Source organism: Schistocerca cancellata, chromosome 5, assembly GCF_023864275.1.
Source record: "Schistocerca cancellata isolate TAMUIC-IGC-003103 chromosome 5, iqSchCanc2.1, whole genome shotgun sequence".
Classification (NCBI taxonomy): domain Eukaryota; kingdom Metazoa; phylum Arthropoda; class Insecta; order Orthoptera; family Acrididae; genus Schistocerca; species Schistocerca cancellata.
Window position 1 is genome coordinate 547,706,046 of NC_064630.1, and position 21,480 is coordinate 547,727,525.

Below are 21,480 nucleotides of genomic sequence, written 5' to 3' on the forward strand. Positions count from 1 at the left end.
CCCCCGTGCTTTTGATCACTGCCAGGTCTCTGCAGACATTATGCAAACCTATGAATATCTCTGATGCTCTTGTTTTATGGCGAAAGCTCTCTGCTTCGAACGCACGTCCGTCGCAGACGCCATTTTGAAGGTCACCACCTACTGAACTTCACGAAACTATAGAGGCTGAAGCTGGAATGTTCCACGATGTCCCTCAAAAATTTCCGCATTTTTCGACCTAAATTGGCTCAGGAAAAAAATGTGCTGCATTATTTATTGAACTCCCCTCATACTAAGGCTTCACGCAATGAGACACTACAAAAACTCGCAAAGTGAAACTGTTGCTACCAGTTCGGTGTGCATAAGATAACTGTCGTGTACATTGCTTAACGGTTTATAAGTTTCTTAACATCGAATTTAAGTTCTTGTGCAATAACTAGTAAAATGTTTGGTTGTTCTTTATTATAGATAACTACACAGACGATATGCGTTTCACAGTCACTTTTATTCGTGTCTTATTGCTGTTAACTCTACTTCAGAAATAAAACACTTGCTTGGGCCAAGTTTATTGGGACAAGCTGACGACCACGTCATCAACTGAGCACTAGTTTCATACCAACTTCAGTCGTTAATGTAATTAATGCATTCCAGTAATATTTTGCTGCGGTAGAAACGACATATCGAGGTCTTGTTACGAACGAGACAGAAATTGGAATTGTTCTTGCTCAGGCTGCAGTACCAAGAGGTCAATTCATTGACATTCCTGATTAATTGCCTACTGAACATCATGTATACCAAATGAAGAAACAGGACATTTAACAAATGCTAAGTGTTTTTGATTTTAAACCATTGCCTAAAGGAAGTCCATGTGTGAGAAAAAGAAAACGCACAGAACACAATGAAAGTGCTATAAGAAGATTCTATATAACTGATGTTGATTGGAAAGGGTGTCGGCTAAAGGTGGAACAAGAACATTTAAAACAACAAAGAAAAACTTCCAAAGGAAGTGTAGTGCAGTGTCCTGCTTCTGATGAGATCTACATTGTCTCTCAGTAAGAGGACTGGATAGTCACAAACGCTACACGTGGTTGCATGACGATAGTTCTTATTCTGAAGGAAGAAAACTTGTGTCTGGCTGCTGTCGATGAAGAACATTGATCTAGAGCTATGTCTGTTATCAACACAATAATCCTCTTAGTAATTCCGAAAGTTTAATTAATTAATATAACGTCTTATACTTTCCAAGAATAGAAATTTATCCAACTTTTAACAGTATTGCAAGATGCCCCGGCACCTTCTAATTGCTATGTAAACAATAAAGCGTAGCTTTATGGCACACAGGAAGTTACAAGCTATGACTCCTTCAACGAGACACAACTTCATACGAGACACACGTATTCTTTCTCTCTGTCTCTCTCTGCCCAGATTAAACGGAGGCCGTGTGAGGCCATTGTATCGATTGGTAACATAGTTAAGCTTTAAACTACGTATCATAAAGCAGCTGATGAGCAGTCTATGCTTGAGCTACTTCTGAAACTCGTTTGTTGTGATACTTATGTGGAACATGTTAACAAAGGGTTTCCTACATGCTCAACGGACTTCATAAAGAAAACTCTTCACATAACCTCGTATAAAATTACAGGAATCTAGAGATGTTAACTACAAAATACACAGGAAAACAGCGTAAACGTAATTAAAAAAGGAGCTGTTACAAGGCTACAGTTCCTTAGACTTTCCCCCGTGGCACTGGACACTAAGCCAACACACGACTCGTGGTCATCTTGCGTGGGCACGCTCAGTAACAATGAAACATTGAGGGAAAAAAATCTCCGTCCCACTGAATAAATTTAAGTTTTCCATTGTTATAACAGAGTTATACAACAGAGTTGTGCTTCGTATCTAATGGCCTTCCAAAATCACACCTGGCCCCGTCTGCGTCGTAACGTGGTTGGAATGGAATGTAGTGTTACTCTTTGTTATAATTTTATTCGTTCAAATCTCTGTTGATGCTGATTAGGCGCTGAGCTGTGTAAAACATATCTGTGCTGCCCAATCAAATGCACTTGTCACAAAATCAAACGAACAGCTGATAGCTTTCTCTAGTCTGGTGTGGTGGTGGTGGTGGTGGTGGTGGTGGTGGTGACGGCGGATGTGGTGATGGTGGTTGTTGTTGTTGTTGTTGTTGTTGTTGTAGCAGCAGCAGCAGTAGTAGTAGTAGTAGTAGTAGTAGTCGTGTCGAGTAGACAGAGAAGCCTGATCGTATTGGCATCTGATTCCTGTAACGTAGAGTAGATTGGGCAATTATTAATAAATTAACTTACGGAGATAGTTTGTTTTTCTTTACACGTATTAAAAAACTGTCCTCTTATTGTATTGTATCTAGTTCACTAAATTTTTAAAACAATGAGAATAATTTTGCCAATTTTAAAAGCTAATGGAAGACTATCATCTTGTCCTAGTACCGGGGCAAGATGACTTTGACACTGGGACAATACGGCCTTATTGATAAAAGTTGAATATATTTAGGCTTGTAATTGATTAATTAAATATTGCTGCGTATTTCTTATTTGAACGATATTTAATGAAAGGATTTGGGTGTTTAAGATTAATATGACTCTAGATCAATGTTACTCGTCAATAAAAATTAGACATATTTGTAACATTCTGTACAGTCTTCTGATGGAGGTTAAACGTAGCCGGGTTTCTTTGGAAGAGTTTCTTTGTTGTTTTAAATGTTCTTCTTAAATGTTCCTCTGCCCTTCCTTATCAACCACCATCGGATTTTACGTGAGGCAGTTCACACTTGCGCTTTGCGTTCTGTGACTATTCTGCTTTTTAACGTATGACTTTTCTTTAACCCGTGCTTTAAAATGAAAAATACTTTGGCAACTTTTTGGCTTATATATTATGATCGGTCTGAAGTTCATCAGAAGAATAATTAGGAGTCTGTATGGTTTGGCTTTCAGGTGCTGCAGCTCGAACACGAACATTCTCAGTTTCGGTGTTATCCACACCAAGAACACGACATCGTATCCGCTGCATCAAAATGATTCTCGTTGAACTCAAGGAGTTCTTAAAGTTCGATTTCATATTCTTTGAACACGTTAACTGCATTAGTAACCAAAGCTACTTTGAAATAATCAGTCCATTGAGATGATTATCTCGTGAAGTTGCCCCAGTCGATTTGCCCCAATCGATTTGCCGCAGTCGGCTACGTTAAAATACATTTTTTGAGTAACATTAACAAGAAAAAGCCATGAATAACCAAATATCTTACCAGTAGTTCCAAAAGAGTTTGTGTTGAATGTCTCGAAATTAATAACATGTCAGTCAATGAACACGACAATTATCTAACGCAAACTGAAATGAAGATGGAAATTACATTTCCTGAAACCAGTTGCCTTTAATAGAGATCTCTGTGGCTGAGGCGGAATTATATTCCTTTATTTCCAAAAAATACTTCTGGGTTGTAGGCCGGCCGAGAGATTCTGTGAAATGATGTAGAAACGTTTCGCATACTATTGCAGGTGGGCTTCATCAGAGTACGCAATACTCAGGCCGAAGTTGATATTTTAGTATCTCACAACTATATGCAGTACCGATAGTGGCCTTTCTTGACGTGAAGTGTTCTAAGTAGATTCATTTTTCATCCCAAAATAGGGTTACCATATTGTTTCCTGTTGACTACTGTGTTTCGAACTTTTTAGTTTGAGCGGTGAGGAGTGGCACTATGTCATATTAGCTTTCTTATTTTATAGTTGCTGCTAATGAACGCAGTTACTGTCTCTAGTGACAGTTCTTGCAAGAAATCACCACCTATTTGTTCAACGCTCTTCCGATTCCATTCGCAGACATGGTGATGTGGCAAACGTAGTTCACCGTATTGGACCTTCATTCTCCGATAATTTTCAATACGTTTGACATATTCAACGCTCGCTGTTTAAGTTCAAATGTCAGCTGCAGTGTCACTCGGAGGTTTCCCATCAACTATGATTTAAAAATATGCAGTGTTTTCTGGAATCACTATGCTATTTTCCTGAAGCGGATGACGAACGTCGCCAACAGACGTCATAACATTCACGATCTTCCGATTCCATTCGCAGACATGGTGATGTGGCAAACGTAGTTCACCGTATTGGACCTTCATTCTCCGATAATTTTCAATACGTTTGACATATTCAACTACACAGAAATGGAGTAACATAACACGTGATAGTGGTACAGCCATCTTTGTAATGTTCCTGTGCACGCACTTTTGCATTTAAACAATGATGCCATCTGGTAAGCGTTTCGAACACTTCTAGATAACATGTGCTTGTCGTTACGTAAATGCATAATGAGGAATTCCTTGAGGGTGTAGAGCATATCATAACAAAAAATGCTGCACATATATTTACAAAAAAAGAAATTATGTATCAATAATTTTCTTCATGCTGGGTACAGCATCCGTGAAATGCTGGATACAGCATCCGTGAATTTTTTGAAGGACAAGTTCATGATTCGGTCTCGGCTTTTGCTTAGTTAACAAATATTTACGTTATTGCGTTTCACACGATTGACCAATTTCGGCCTTACAGCCCACTCTCAAGTGCTTCATCACGTCGTAATATATCAGACTATAAGCAGCGAACAGAGTAATTCCGAAAGCAAGGACATACATGTGCGGGCTTCAAGCTTAAAATATAACATTTACTGAATAAAATAGTGGTATCGTTGAATCTATTGGCACGTTCCTAGACACTATTTGGGCTCACTTTCTTAGTGACAAACAGAATCATTATATATCGTATTTTAAACCTGCCGGTTGCATATGTATGCCCTTGCTTTCGGAACTACTATGTCCGCTGCTTATAATCGGATACCTTACGACATGTTGTCGACACCTCTAGCGCTTGAAAGTGGTCTGTAGGTTCGAAATTGGCCAATCGTGTGAAACGCAATAACGTAAATATTTGTTAATTAAGCAACAGCCGCGGTGGAACCATGAACGTGTTCTTTTTAGGTACATCAATGTTCCTTACACAGATCGTAAGTGAAATGGTCCTCAAGGATGTGGGACAAGTCAAGAAATCAAGCTTATAGTCATTTAAGAGGTAATACCAAATTATACATGTAAATGTATATACACAGAAGTGCATAATTCTTAGGCAACTGCGCCTCCAAACAGAAAGCAGTTTAGAGCAGTTATTTACGTTAATCACTTTACTATACTAAGGATGCGCAGAAGCGGGTTCTACGTATCACTCACGGTATCTGATATTGTTAATAATATATATATATATATATATATATATATATATATATATCAATTGGCCCTACTAAGAATTCGACAGTGAAGGAGGAGTTGGACACCTAAAAACTGAACTATCTTCGTAGATAAACATTTTATAGCCTATAGCAAGTTATGAAAATGTATGTTCCTGAATAATATACACCTTTCTGGACCAAATTAAACCACTTTAAATGTTTATTTAGATTATTCTTAATTCTAGTATTTATTATATGATATAAGGTGTTGACTTAAAAAAAGAGATTGTCATTTACGACAAATCTCACTAAGGATTAAATTTATTATAGAAGTGACAGTTAGTGTGCTTAGTTCCTTCAATTAGAACATGGTTACTAATAAACAGACTGTTGACGTCACATTTAGCTTTCATAATTTTTTAAATACACGTTCGTAGCTTCCATCAGACTCACCCATGTATAAGTGTGTTCGTGAGTACACGTGGATCCTTAAATTGAGTGTTTGCGTTGTTATTCATGGAGTGTAGTTGGAAAAGGAAGGCATGGGAAGCAATTTCTCGTCATTACTCCTCGGACTTAAAACTGTGTAAAGGCTGTGACACGATGCATGAACTTCGATTTTGTGTTTCCTACTATAGACGAGCGTAATGGGTCGTAACATTCATGAGCGTCCCATCTACATTTTGATAACGACACAGGAAGAAATTGCTTCCAAACTAAGAGCAGTCATTCTTTTTAATGTTCCTTCCGCATTACCAGAGCAGCTTGACCAGCAACCATAAAGTTACGTAAGACAAACGTGACAATTACAGACAGTGTGAGGTCATAAGAATTGCATTCCGAAATAGATAAACGGGTATTCCGATCGCGCTGTCCCTCGAACACGACGTATGGATTGTAGAGGTGAGTAGCATGTCGGTTTCTGAAGATATGGCACTACAGACGTTCTCATGTTCTAATAAAAAACAATCCCATTTGCAATTATTAACTTCAAACAGATTGGCGCTTAGAATTTCAGTTTATCATTAGGATAAGCCAGATACGAAGAATATTTTTGAATTCTGTTTTCGACAGTATATAAGTCACTTTTGGTGAAGTATTCCATGCGTCTAGCTTTCCCACAGCACAAAGAGGTAATTACCATTTATTCTACACTGTGCAATAGCCAACGATCAGCCTCTGGGTAGATCAAGAAAGTTGGACAGTCTGCTTGTGAAAGCTACTAAAATTTTTATCATCTCCGTCACCATTTGGTTGAGTGACTGGGGTCGTCGCTGCTAACTGCTTTGAAAGTCATTGACTTCTTTTGCACTGAGCTGCATTTTATAAGGAACGACCGTTTTTTGTTTCGTTGGAGTGATGGCGATGTAAGTGCATCGACCTAAAGAGGGCATTAGGCGCGTTGTACTGTTCTGTAATTGACGCCAATGGATCTTTTGTATATTCTTCATGTTTTATGTATCAGGTTCTGACGAAGGGCTTTTAAGTTTTTGACGTTATGTAGAATGTGGTTGAACGTCATATATCTATTCAGACCAATACTATGACAGAATATGTTCCTGTATCTGATAATGACTACTGATAAACAAAACAACTAGCAAAGATAAAGGTTTTCGTAGCAGTTGATCATAATTACACCTTTTACACGGACTATACCGACCCGTTGCAGCGCGCCTCTGAATTCGTCCTGCACTCGTGCCCACATGTGATGCAGGCTGTAAACGTTTGAGCATTACTCTAAAATTTGTCCACTAGTGTCTTGTATGTTACTCTCCTCACAGATGTATTTTACTTTCCCACAAACCTTCCAAATTAACATTCCATTTCTCTCTGCTGGCTTTATGTGTTCGTCTCCTTTCATATCGTTTTGTAATATTATTGGTAAATTTTTAAACAATGTGAACGACTACAGAGATTCACCGGCAATCTCGTAATAGACTACTGTAGGATATTTTCTACTCAGTCGCTGCTGGGGTACTGATTATTCTTCGTGTTTTACTCTCCTTTTTGATAAAAATCGATAAAACGAAAATCGCACTTGACTAACCTGGGCCCGCTCTATGAAATGGCGCCGTAAAAATACACTGATTGCGTGGCCGCTCCCGTCCGGGGTTCGAGTCCTCCCTCGGGCATGGGTGTTTGTGTTGTTCTTAGCATAGTCTAAGTTAGTGTAAGTTAGTTTAAGTAGTGTGTAAGTCTAGGGACCGGTGGCCTCAGCAGTTTGCTGCGTTTGTGACGGGAAACAAACCTACGCTATCCGTTGACACTGCGCGTCGCTTGAAAGGAGGAAGAGCGGTATTTGTTTGGGCTGACTCCTCCTGCACTTTGCAAAAACGAAATTACAAACATTTGCGAAACATCAGAGAAAATTTGCCTGACCAGTATGAGAAGGAACACTCCGCATATGAACTGAAAGAAATAAAGTAATTAATTTTGACGACATATTTATTATTTTGTAGGTTCAGCGTATCTTAACAGTATGCAATAATATCACTTCATATCTCTGAATTTTCAAAGATTTCATCTCCCTCTATCCATTAATTTCGCTTCAGTTCATTTCATTCAGTTAATATTAAAAGAAAGCACTCCGTAGTCAGGCCACGAGTGGCCTACCGGGACCATCAGACCGCCGTGTCATCCTCAGAGGAGGATGCGGATAGGAGGGGCGTGGGGTCAGCACACCGCTCTCCCGGTCGTTATGATGGTATTCTTGGCCGAAGCCGCTACTAATCGGTCGAGTAGCTGCTTAATTGGCACCACGAGGCTGAGTGCACCCCGAAAAATGGCAACAGCGCATGGCGGCCTGGATGGTAGCCCATACAAGTGCCGACCACGCCCGACAGCGCTTAACTTCGGTGATCTCACGGGAACCGGTGTAGCCACTGCGGCAAGGCCGTTGCCATTCAGTTAATATAGAGAGCGATTTTCCCAAATGACTTCAGACTGCAAGGAGGAAAGAATGCCATAGGGACGTATGGCCGGAAATGTGTTTCAAGAGAGTTACGAGGTCTGCTCAAAAAATTCAGGACTAGTCGTAAATCCGCACCAATGGTGTGTTGGAGTGAAATGCAGTTGGCATCGCTGCACACGCCTGTGTTTCATGTGTAGTATGTCTGTTAGTTATTGTTCAGTGCTGTATTGAGTAGAGCATGGTGTCGCACAGTTTGCGAATTTCGAGGTGGCAGAGTTAAAGTAGCAACGTGCCTGCATTAAATTTTGCGTGAAACTCCAGAAAACCTTTACAGAGACACATCAAATGATACAGGAAGCCGAGGGTGATGAGTGTTTAAGCCGTAATCGGTGTTACGAATGGTCCACACGTTTAAAAATGGTCGGACGGAAGTTAAAGATAGATCTCGTTCAAGATACCCTTCGACATCTACCGACGACGCTCATGTCAGAAACGTCAACGGAACTGTGCGTGCCAATCGAAGACAGACTGTTCGAGAGACTGCAGAAGAATGTAACTTTTCAGTTATATCATGTCATGAAATCCTGACACAGCATCTTGAGCCGGCCGAAGTGGCCCAGCGGTTCTTGGCGCTTCAGTCCGGAACCGCGCTGCTGCTACAGTCGCAGGTTCGAATCCTGCCTCGGGCATGGATGTGTGTGATGTCCTTAGATTAGTTTGGTTTAAGTAGTTCTAAGACTAGGGGACTGACGACCTCAGACGTTAAGTCCCATAGTGCTTAGAGCCGTTTGAACAGCATCTTGGAATGCATCATGTTGCCAACAAGTTCGTCCCACGGCTCACGAGTCAACACCAGAAACACCTTCGCCTCGCTATCTGTGAAGAGCTTTTGGATTGCACAAATGAGAATGAGATGTTCATTAAGAGAATCATAACTGAAGATGAGACGTGTGTCTGCGATTATGATATTGAGGCCAAGGTTCAGTCTTCACCATGGACCGGGAAAAGATCTCAGAGACCAAAAAAGCTTTGACAGCTCAGGTCAGGTCACATGTCAAAGCCATGCTGATAGCTTTCCCTGACTTTGTAGGATTAGTTAATCATGAATACGTGTCACAGGGACAAACTGTTAGTCGTTGGTACTATCGGGACGTGTTGCGACGCCTGCGAGAAAATGTGAGAAGGAAAGGGCCTGAAATATGGCGAAACAAGTCATGGCTGTTGGACCACGATAACGCACCAGCACAGTTGGTGTTGGTGTGACTTTTGCACAAAAAATGAAATCACTGTGCTGCCTCATCCTCCGTACTTTCCAGACGAGGTTCCTGCGGACTTTTTTTATTTCCAAAGTTGAAAACCCCGTTGAAAGGACGAAGATTTGCTACGATAGACAAAATTCGGAGACGGCACTTCGCGCGATCCAGCAAGAGGCACGCCAAGGCCGCTTCCGGCAGTGGAAACGGCGTTGGGGGCGGTGTATCAATTGTGGAAAAAGCATCCCGAAGGAGACCATGCACAATAAGTTAAAGGCAAGCGTAGAAAGATGTTATGGACAAAGTTCAGATATTTTTTGAACAGATTTCGTACAGACACTTCGGCATGGAGATAAAAGATCCTTGACAGGGCAGGTTTCAATGATTGAGAGGACACATGAGAAAACACCAGGCAACTGCAAGTGTTCTGTCTGCAGTAGTGTTTTAAGCTCCATATTCAACAGGTGGTCGCCAATAATCCCTGCCCATACATTGAGGCTGGACTGGTGCTGATGCTTGTCTGTGACCATTTATCTATTTGTTTGTTTTTGTCTTTGTCTTTGGCGGGAAAGGACATAGAGCCAACAATAGTTACAAAAGTGCCATGGTAATATAATTGCAATTTTTACCTGATCTCTCCCAATGGAAGTGAAAATAGCCGTCAGACTTCAGGCGCACTCGAGCGCGCGCGCGCGTGCGTTTACATACACACACACACACACACACACACAGAGAGAGAGAGAGAGAGAGAGAGAGAGAGAGAGAGAAGCTTTACCCTGCTCTGGCTGACCATTTGCATGGTGCTGAAAATGGGGTCATATTCTACTGTGTTAAACACATTTTGTACACTTCCGTAGCTGAGTTAACAGTGTGGCTGACTGCTATGTGGGGGACCCGGGCTCCACTCTTGGTACTGCCATGGATTTTTCCTTAGTGGGAGGACTGGACTGGGGTGCACTCTGTATCGTGAGGGCAACTGAGGAGTTACTCGACCGATTAGCGGCGGTTCTAAGATCACGAAACCCGATAAAGACTGGGAGAGGGGTGTGCTGACCCAATGTCCCTCCATACCGCATCCGACGACGGCAGACGATGACACGGCGGTTGGTCGGGTCGATTGGTCCGTCTACGGCCAGAACACGGAATTTTAACAACACGTTTTATCTTCACCTACAAGTTGGTGTACCTCCCTTGGAAATACAGGTGTCATATCTTGTTTTGTGCTCCTTATTCTCTTATCTCTCATCGAACGCTTCCTGCAGTTTGTCTCGATTTAGGAAAACCACCCTGTGTATCCCTTCTGACAAACTAGCCCACAGTCCACCACCATATTTGTTTCCATAGTGGTAATATTCCGAGATACGAGGGAGAACCTCCGGTAGATGTGTTGCAGGTGGAAACATTAGTGACAATGACAGTTTGAGTGAGGCCTGTAGAAGTGTTCAGATAATCTACATCTACATATATACTCTGCTAGCCACCAAGCGCTGTGTGCCGGAGAGCACAATTCGCGTGTAAGTCATATTCCCCCCCCCCCCCCCCCCCCCCCGTTCCACTCACGGATCGCGCGAGGGAAAAACGACTGCCTGAACGCCTCAGTACGAGCTGCTGTAATTTCCCTTATCTTTGAATGGTGATCATTGCGCGTTTTGAAAGTTGGTGGTAATAATATACTCTCTACATTTTCGGCAAAGATCGGATTTCGGAATTTAGTGAGCAGCCCCTTCCGTTTAGCGCGCCGTCTATCTGCAAGTGTGTCCCACTTCAAACTTTCTATGAGATTTGTAACGCTCTCGCGATGGCTAAATGTACCAATTACGAGTCTTGCTGCTCTTCTTTGAACCTTCTCAATCTCTTGAATCAGACCCAACTTATAAGGGTCCCATACATATGAACAATACTCTTAAGACTGGACGAACTAACGTATTGCAAGCTATTTCCTTTGTTGGAGGACTGCATCGCTTCAGGATTCTACCAATAACCCGCAACCTAGAGTTCGCCTTGTCCGCTACTTGTGTAATCTGATCATTCCATTTGAGATCATTTCGAATAGTCACACCCAGATACTTGACGGATGTTACCGCTTCCAAAGACTGGCCATTTTTTTTTACTCGTACATTAATGGGGATTTTCGCCTTGTTATACGCATTAGGTTACACATATTGAGAGATAACTGACAGTCATTACACCACCCATTTATTTTCTCCAAATCCTCATTGATTTGTTCACAACTTTCGCGTGATACTACTTTTCTGTGGAGTAGAGCATCATCGGCCGCTGTCAATACCATCAACCAGATCGTTTATGTAAATCGTAAAAAGCAGAGGACCTATTACGCTGCCCTGGGGCACACCTAAAGTTACGCCTGTTCCTGTTGAAGTCACCCCGTTCAGGGCGACATATTGCTCCCTGCCTGTTAGAAAATTATCTATACAACCGCATATGTCATCGGATAGACCGTAAGCGATCACCTTTTGGAGCAAGCGACAGTGCGGAACCGAGTCGAACGTCTTTCGAAAGTCGAGAAATATGGCATCAACCTGGGAACCGGTATCTAGAATCTGTTGTATATCATGCACAAAGACGGCCGGCTGTGTCTCGCATGACCTCTGTTTCCTAAAACCGTGCTGCTTTCTGCAGATGAGGTTCTCAGAGTCTAGAAAGGTCATTATGTCTGAAGACAAAATATGTTCCATGATTCTACAACAAATCGACGTCAGGGAAATTAGCCGGTAATTATGTGCATCCGATTTTCCATCCTTTTTATAGATTGCTATGACCTGGGCCTTCTTCCAGTCCCGTAGAACTTTCCGCTTTTTCAATGATCTCTGATAGATGATGGATAAGAATGGTGCTATATTTGTAGCATAGTTAACATATAACCTTACGGAGATACCGTCTGGGCCAGATGCCTTCCTTGCTTCTAAGGATCTTAACTGTTTTACAATACCAGATACACTACCACTATGTCAGCCATTCTTGCGTTTGTTCGATAATTGAAAGGGGGAATGGTGCTGCAGTCCTCTACCGTAAACGAGTTTTTGAAAGCTAGGTTTAGAATTTCGGCGTTCTGTTTATCATCATCCGTTACATTACCCGTACTGTCAGCAAGAGAAGATATTGAATTATTTGCAGCGTTCATAGATTTTACGTACGACTAAAATTTTTTGAGGCTGTTTTTAAAATATGCAGATAACCGGATGGTTAAGGCAACTGCTCACGTAAACGAGAAAATCCAGATTCGACTCTCGGTATGGCACAGCTTGCTCATCGTCTCGGGATATTCATCAGAGTTGCCGTTCGTCAAAACCACTGTCAGTTCTGTCTTAGTCGTTCTCTGTCTCCATACGACCATCTAACGGCATTATCCCGTAGAAAGCGGGCCAACAACTGTTAGTGCTGCAAGTTCCTAGTAGATTAGGACCCTGTTGCGGATTGGACCTCAGACGCATGACCGGGAGTTTTGCGAGCAATGATCTTCCCGATTGACCATCCAGACACGACCCACGTACAGTTCTCACTTCTTCAAACTCTGCCACTAACCCTCTCAGCTGTAGCTACGCTATTTCCCCATTATATCCTTTTTCCCAAGCGTTCTAGTCTTACGAGTTATGCAAAAGGGTACTGTGAAATTTTCAGATTAGAAGAGGGAGACACTGGCGGTAAAGCAAGCTGTAATGGTGGTTCGTGGACAGGACAGTAATAATATTACCCGCGAAAGTCAAGGTTCTGGGTTTGAGTCCCGGTCAGGAATACGTTTTTAATTTGTCACGACGTTTCAAAATAGCGCACACTCCACCACAGAGTGAATTACTCATCCTGGAATTCTGATACCGCTGTTGACCTTAGCTGATCGATCGTTTAAACATCTTGATACACCAGAGTTCACTTCAGGAAAGAAGGAATATTAGGAGGAATACTTTTTATTGTCATCTCGAGAAAATAAAGTAACGTAATTAATTTTTCTTTTGTTGCAGCGTTAATAAAATGGAGCAGCCTGTCTTCACATTGTCAGTTGCTGGAGCATTTTATTTATTATTTTTTTCTTTTTTTCTTTCGAGCAGGGAATCCGTTCCACACAGGACTGTAGACATAAACCTATCAACGAACAGAAAAGTAATTAGGTAACGTTTGTGTTTCGAGATGATACTTTGACTACCCCTCATACTGTTTAACGTTTCTGTCTACGATGAGTTCCTTATTTTTTATTTTATTTTCGTTTTATTTATTTATTTTTTGTTCTGGACCTTAGGAAAGTCTTTACATAATATCGGTTTTCCATCTTTCTCCGTCTTCTGCTATTCTTCTTCACATTACATAACTGTGCTGCACTTCCACCTTGTTTATCAGCAGGTATCTTTTTATCTCCTTTCTCTTTTTGCTTTCCTATTTCCTTTAAAGGATTTGTCAGTAAGCACAGTCTTCTTCGACAGTGTCATAACCTGTTCTTATTTCCTCTCTAAAATCTCCTGCCAAATTTGTCTTCTTTCACCAACCCTTCTTTCTTCCATGCTTATTGCTGTGTAGCACCACCTTTATAGAAGAATTAGTCGGAATTAAACCGTTGCCCAGGTATCGCCCGATTGCAGAAACCACTATCTCCGGCGAGGCCTATTCCTTGATCCATTAGTCTAAGCCAAATAAAACTGAGGTTACTGCATTCCATCTAAACAATAAAACAGTCCAAAGCAAGCTACCTCTGACTTTCGACGGAGTCCAAGTACCCCATAACTGGAACATAGTAGTCGATATCTGGGAATTACTCTGGATTGGTCATTGGCATTCAAACAATAGTGCTTTAATTTATCGAAGAAGCTTGGCTACTTCGCAAGATTGCCGGAAGCAGTTGGGGTGTAAACGCCAATGTACTCTGCTGATGAAAACTACTCTCGCGTGTCGAAAAGCAGCGACCACACAACAAAGATCGATGTGTAGCTTAATGAAGCCGTGACCGTTATCACTCATAATATTTAGCTAGTGCCGTTACATGTCCTAGCCAACACTGCTCCGCAAAATTTAAGGAAGAAAGCAGCTGAGGTAAACTTGCTCAAGAAGACCAGTTCTTCTGAGAAATCACTCTCGTACTAGCCCTACGAGATCCATCAAACCACCCTGGGTTAACCACTCAAATGACGTCAACGCTGCAACGAACATCAATCCAACAATGTTCACCAGGTTCATGATCCAACAAAGAACGCCGAGGGATTAAGACTTCCGCGCCTAACCTAGTCGAAGCTGAACCGCATTAATACGGACCAGGAACCGTGCGGTTTGCAACTTGAAGTGGGATTTCCGTTCGATTCGTGGTTGCGGAGTGTGCAGGAGGAAATAGTTAAACATTGTTAAGGGCTGGGCATGTCGCCTGTTTGACGGTGATCTGAGGATTCTCCGCCAGGTGACTCCGAGGGCTCTGGGCTAGTTGCCGAATTTGGACATTTCCATTTTATTTTAGATGCTTTTGTGTGTAGGTAAAACCATGCGATATACACTAAGGTAACAAAACTCATGGGATATATTCTAATATAGTGTCGGACCTCCTTTTGCCTGGGATAGTGCACCAACTGGACGTGGCATGGACTCAAGTTCAAGTGGTTCAAGTGGCTCTGAGCACTATGGGACTTAACATCTATGGTCATCAGTCCCCTAGAACTTAGAACTACTTAAACCTAACTAACCTAAAGACAGCACACAACACCCAACCATCACGAGGCAGAGAAAATCCCTGACCCCGCCGGGAATCGAACCCGGGAACCCGGGCGTGGGAAGCGAGAACGCTACCACACGACCAGGCATGGACTCAACAAATCGTTGGAAGACACTGCAGAAATAGTGAGCCATGCTGCCTCTATAGCGTTCAAAAATTGCGAAAGTGCTGCCAGTACAGGGTTTTGTGCATAAACTGACCTCTCGACTACGTCCCATAAATTTTCGATGGCATTCACGTTGGGCGAGCTGGGCTGCCAAATCATTTGCTCGAATTCTGCAGAATGTTCTTCAGACCAGTCGCGAACAACTGTGGCTCAGTGACAATTCTACCTTTGTTTGGGAATATGAAATCGATGAAGGGCTGCAAATGGTTTTCAGGTAGCCAAAGATAACCATTTCCTCTTTAATCTTCGTTGATCCATTATGGACCATGGGACAACTGCTGGCGTGTATTTCTTGATGCAATAATTTGCCAACAGCCGTATGTATTGTAGAAGTTTATTTTATAAACTTCTTATGTGCTACCAGTTTCGCCATTGCATTGATGCCATCTTCAGGCCCCACACGTCATAGTCGTAAAATCGCTATACACGGAAGGAGCCATATAATTGGATCCGTGCCTCAAATCGTTATGCAACAGCTCTTGGTGGCATCAATGTAATTCCGAAGCTGGTAGCACATAAGAAATTTATAAAATAAATTTCTACAATACATACGGCTGTTGGTAAATTATTGCATCAAGAAATAACCATTTCCAGCCAATGATCGGTAGAGTTGGACAAGAAAACCCAGTCCATTCCACGTAAACACAGTCCAGAACATTATGTAGCCACATCAGCTAGCACGGGCGCCGGCTGCTCAGCTCTAGTTGACGCATCACCGAGCGAGGTGGCGCAGTGGTTATCACACTGGACTCACATTCGGGAGGACGACGGTTCAATCACGCGTCCGGCCATCTTGAGTTGGGTTTTCCGTGATTTCCATAAATCGTTCCAGGCAAATGCCGGGATGGTTCCTTTGAAAGGGCACGGCCGATTTCCTTCCCCTTCCTTCCCTAATCCGACGAGACCGATGACCTCGCTGTTTGGTCTCTTCCCCCAAACAATCCAATCCAATCCAATCAGCTTGCACGGTGCCTTGTTGACAACTTTGGTCCACGATTTAGTGGGGTCTGTGCCAGACTCTAACCCTACCATCAGCTCTTACCAGACAAATCAGGACGCGTCTGACCAGGTCACAGTTTTCCAGTCGCGTAGAGACCAACCGATATGGTCACGAGCCGAGGAGATAAGCTGCAGGCGACGTCGAGCCGTTAGCAAAGACACTTGCGTCGGTCGTCTGCTGTCATAGCCCATTAAAGCCAAATTTCGCCGCGCTGTCCTAACGGATAAGTTCGTTCTATGTCCCACGTTGATATTTGTGGTTATTTCACGCAGTGTTGCCTGTCTGTTAGCTCTGACAACTCTATGCAAACGCCACTGGTCTCGGTCGTTAAGTGAAGGCCGTCGGCCTCTGCATTGTCCGTGGTGAGAAGTAACGCCCGAAATTTGGTATTCTCGGCACACTCTTGACACTATGGATCTCGGAGTATTAAGTTCCTTAACGTTTTTCGAAATTTCACATGCGCCTAGCTCCTGCTACGATTTCGCATTCGAAGTCTATTAATTTCCGTGTGTGTCATAATCACTTCAGAAACCTTTTAACATGAATTTCTGAGTACAAATGACATTTCCGCCAATGCACTGCCCTTTTATGCCTTGCGTACATTTTACCACCGTCATCGGTATGGTTTGTGCATATCGCTATCCGACGACTTTTGCCAACTTGATGTACAACCCTTCATAATATGTCTTCATCATTACCCTTTTTGTAGAGCTTATATTCTCCACCTTCCATCATATCCATTAGATCATTAGAAATGGAACAGAAGATGGGATTGGGCAATGACTGGTTGGAGTGACCTTGTCACAGGCTCACAGATAGATGCCATTTTCCTTGACTTCCGGAAGGCGTTCGATGCAGTTCCGCACTGTCGCCTGATAAACAAAGTAAGAGCCTACGGAATATCAGACCAGCTGTGTGGCTGGATTGAAGAGTTTTTAGCAATCAGAATACAGCATGTTGTTCTGAATGGAGAGACGTCTATAGACGTTAAAGTAACCTCTGGCGTGCCACAGGGGAGTGTTATGGGACCATTGCTTTTCACATTATATATATATAAATGACCTAGTAGATAATGTCGGGAGTTCCATGCGGCTTTTCACGGGTGATGCTGTAGTATACAGAGAAGTTGCAGCATTAGAAAATTGCAGCAAAATGCAGGAAGATCTGCAGCGGATAGGCACTTGGTGCAGGGAGTGGCAACTGACCCTTAACATAGACAAATGTAATATATTGCGAATACATAGAAAGAAGGATCCTTTATTGCATGATTATATGACAGCGGAACAAACACTGGTAGCAGTTACTTCTGTAATATATCTGGGAGTATGCGTACGGAACGATTTGAAGCGGAATGATCATATAAAATTAATTGTTGGTAAGGTGGGTGCCAGGTTGAGATTCATTGGGAGAGTCCCTAATGTAGTCCATCAAAAAAGGAGGTGGCTTAGAAAACACTCGTTCGACCTATACTTGAGTATTGCTCATCAGTGTGGGATCCGTACCAGGTCGGGGTGACAGAGAAGATAGAGAAAATCCAAAGAAGAGCGGCGCGTTTCGTCACAGGGTTATTTGGTAAGCGTGATAGCGTTACGGAGATGTTTAGCAAACTCACGTGGCAGACTCTGCAAGAGAGGTGCTCTGCATCGCGGTGTTGCTTGCTGTCCAGGTTTCGAAAAGGAGCGTTTCTGGATGAGGTATCGAATATATTGCTTCCCCCTACTTAAACCTCCCAAGGAGATCACGAATGTAAAATTAGAGAGATTCGAGCGCGCACGGAGGCTTGCCGGCAGTCGTTCTTCCCGCGAACCATACGCGACTGGAACAGGAAAGGGAGGTAATGACAGTGGCACGTAAAGTGCCCTCCGCCACACACCGTTGGGTGGCTTGCGGAGTATAAATGTAGATGTCTGCTAAAAGGAAGCCTCCTGGCGCTCGCCTGAATCCATTTAGGGGAACCGTGGCCGACGGGGATGTGGCCCCTGCTGGTCAATTGTCCCGGGTCACCCCGGTCGGCGGCGGCGGCTGCTGCTGTGGCCTGCTGCGACGCGACGCCGCCGCCGCCGCGGGGTCGTGACCGCCGAGGCGCTGCAGCGGCGATGGCCGCCGCTCGATATGGCCGTCACGTGGGCCATAACCGCGCCGCCATAAAACTTAACTCGGGGGAGTCATCCAAAAACGTACCGGAATTTAAACACCTTAATTAGAGCGATTTGCCTAAAGGTGCTTTGATATAACGTGGCGTCCTGGGAGCTACGCTCCATCCCGCCCGTGATGGACCCGCTGCAATAACTTTACCGCCACCGCCGCCGCCGCCGAAAATATTCCGATGTATTCATAGCGTTGCGCGACGCTCGGGCCCGCCCTCTGATTGGCCGGCAGCTCGGGTTGGAGGCGGGCCAGTCGCCAGGGCGTCGTCGCCGTTGTTGTTGTCGTCGTCGTCGTCGTCCACTCCATCGCCACCGCTGCAACAGCTTCACACGAAATACTCTCCGGATGAGTTCCTCGCTATCTCCCCTTAGCATCTTCCGAACCTTTTAATTTTCCGGAGGTTGGCAATTCAAATCCTCGTCCCTTCATCGAGCTTACGATTTTCCTTGATTTCCCCAAAATCTCATGAGGAGAATGTTCAGGTGGTTACTTTCAAAGAACATGGTCCGCTTCCCATCGCTTCCTCGCAGAAAACAGATATCCAACAGTGGTAATTTTGTGGAATGATTATGCTATCAGATTCGGTGCCTCATTGGCATCATCTTGAGGCTCCTATACACGAAACGAGATAAGCCATGCAGTCGTTTGTGCTGTGGTTCCTTCAGTAAGCACAAACGACTCGATGGCTTATCTCGTTTCGTGTATAGTGGCCTTAAGACGGTGCCAATGAGGCATAATAAAGTTGTTCCATTTAGTTACGGCTGTTGGATATCTGTTTTCTGCAAGTCATCGACCAGCCGCAGTCTCATTCTTCCATTTAGACAAGATTAATTTACGGACCCTTAAATCCTAATGTTCCTTCTTTCTTCTGAATCGTTCCTGACTAGAATAATCGCACATGGTGGCTCGAATGTGTTTCAAACTATCGTCCGTCCACCCAGAGACAGGTTTTATGAGGTTTACGTACGATTAAGACAAGTGTTGGAATGCTTCCGTCGAAAATGGCATGGCCGATCTCTACCCGCACTTGTCCTATATTAGCTTGTGACTCGATGGCCTCGGAACCGGAACACCTACTGTGCATCCATCCGATGGTACCCACCTAGATGGTATAGTTTTTAAGGCACTAGCTCGCGTATGGAAGAAATATTCATTGGCCGTCTGGAATTACACGGCAGGAAAAAGTCCAACACCTTCAAGGACAAGGTCATTTTTTTGACAATTGAGGTGAAGTACATCGTTATAGTAGAACATGATACCAAATTCAGACAAATTGAAATACACGTCACAGTAAAGGGTACCCAAAGAATCGCATCAATGCACAGGGTACACAGCCCCCCGCCCCCACCTACCGCCCCCGCCTTCCGGTGGCGAAGCTGGCCTGTATTCTTGCATGCAAACGATTGTAAAGGTGCCGAATGGCATCCTGCTATAGACTGTCCCAAGCATATTGCACCTCTTGTGGCATTTCGGCAACGGTTCTTGCGGGCCCTGGAGAACGAATAAGTTCTCACTTCACAATGTCACATACGAAGTGCGACAATAAAGTAATGAGACTGATGTGAAAAAAAATGTTGCTTACCGTTTTAGTCAAGTTTAGTGTTGTAGTTCCCTTCTGATTGCACAGACTTTTTCCAGCGCTTCTGCCATTGATGGTAACATTTCTGGAACTCATCTTCTGTAATATCCTCCAAGACCCTCTGAAACGTCCCCTTAGAAAAACTTATGAATGACTGTGCTGATAAATCTCTTACATTATTTGCTTTTCAAACAGCTGAGCAAAACTGAACGTACTCAGACGTTACTCTCTTTACTTATTCCGATCAACACTAAACTCATCATCATCATCATCATCATCATCATCATCATTTAAGACTGATCATGCCTTTCAGCGTTCAGTCTGGAGCATTGCCTCCTTATAAAATTCCTCCATGATCCCCTATTCAGTGCTAACATTGGTGCCTCTTCTGATGTTAAACCTATTACTTCAAAATCATTCTTAACGGAATCCAGGTACCTTCTCCTTGGTCTGCCCCGACTCCTTCTACCCTCTACTGCTGAACCCCTGAGTCTCTTGGGTAACCTTGCTTCTCCCATGCGTGTAACATGACCCCACCATCTAAGCCTGTTCGCCCTGACTGCTACATCTATAGAGTTTATTACCAGTTTTTCTTTGATTTCCTCATTGTGGACACCCTCCTGTTATTGTTCCCATCTACTAGTACCTGCAATCATCCTAGCTACTTTCATATCTGTAACCTCAGCCTTATTGATAAGGTAACCTGAATCCACCCAGCTTTCGCTCCCATACAACAAAGTTGGTCGAAAGATTGAACGGTGCACAGATAACTTAGTCTTGGTACTGACTTCCTTCTTGCAGAAGAGAGTAGATCGTAGCTGAGCGCTCACTGCATTAGCTTTGCTACACCTCGCTTCCAGTTCTTTCACTATGTTGCCATCCTGTGAGAATATGCATCCTAAGTACTTGAAACCGTACACCTGTTCTAACTTTGTTCTTACAATTTGGCACTCAATCCGTTTATATCTCTTTCCCACTGACATTACTTTCGTTTTGGAGATGCTAATCTTCGTACCATAGTCGTTACATTTCTGATCTAGCTCTGAAATATTACTTTGCAAACTTTCAATCGAATCTGCCATCACAACTATGTCATCCGCATATGCAAGACTGCTTATTTTGTGTTCACATATCTTAATCTCACCCAGCCAGTCTCTTGTTTTCAACATATGATCCATAAATAATATGAACAACAGTGGAGACAGGTTGCAGCCTTGTCTTACCCCTGAAACTACTCTGAACCATGAACTCAATTTACCGTCAACTCTAACTGCTGCCTGACTATCCATGTAAAGACCTTTAATTGCTTGCAAAAGTTTTCCTCCTATTCCATAATCTCGTAGAACAGACAATAACTTCCTCCTAGGAACACGGTCATATGCCTTTTCTAGATCTATAAAGCATAGATACAATTCCCTGTTCCACTCATAACACTTCTCCATTATTTGCCGTAAGATAAGATCTGGTCCTGACAACCTCTAAGAGGCCTAAAC

At 43.2% G+C, this 21,480-nt stretch overlaps 1 protein-coding gene across 1 annotated transcript in view; it reads right to left on the reverse strand.

The window, feature by feature from the left end:
- The window catches only part of LOC126188673 (homeobox protein engrailed-1-like), an 88,060-nt gene extending 69,346 nt beyond the window's left edge, over nt 1–18,714 (reverse strand). Inside the window, exons 1-2 of the mRNA XM_049930279.1 lie at nt 18,551–18,714; nt 2,064–2,255 (exon numbers count right to left, since the gene is read on the reverse strand). Of these exons, the coding sequence (XP_049786236.1) occupies nt 2,064–2,255; nt 18,551–18,714 (356 nt within the window). The remainder of the gene's footprint in view (nt 1–2,063; nt 2,256–18,550) is intronic.
- Between the last annotated feature and the right edge of the window lie 2,766 nt (nt 18,715–21,480).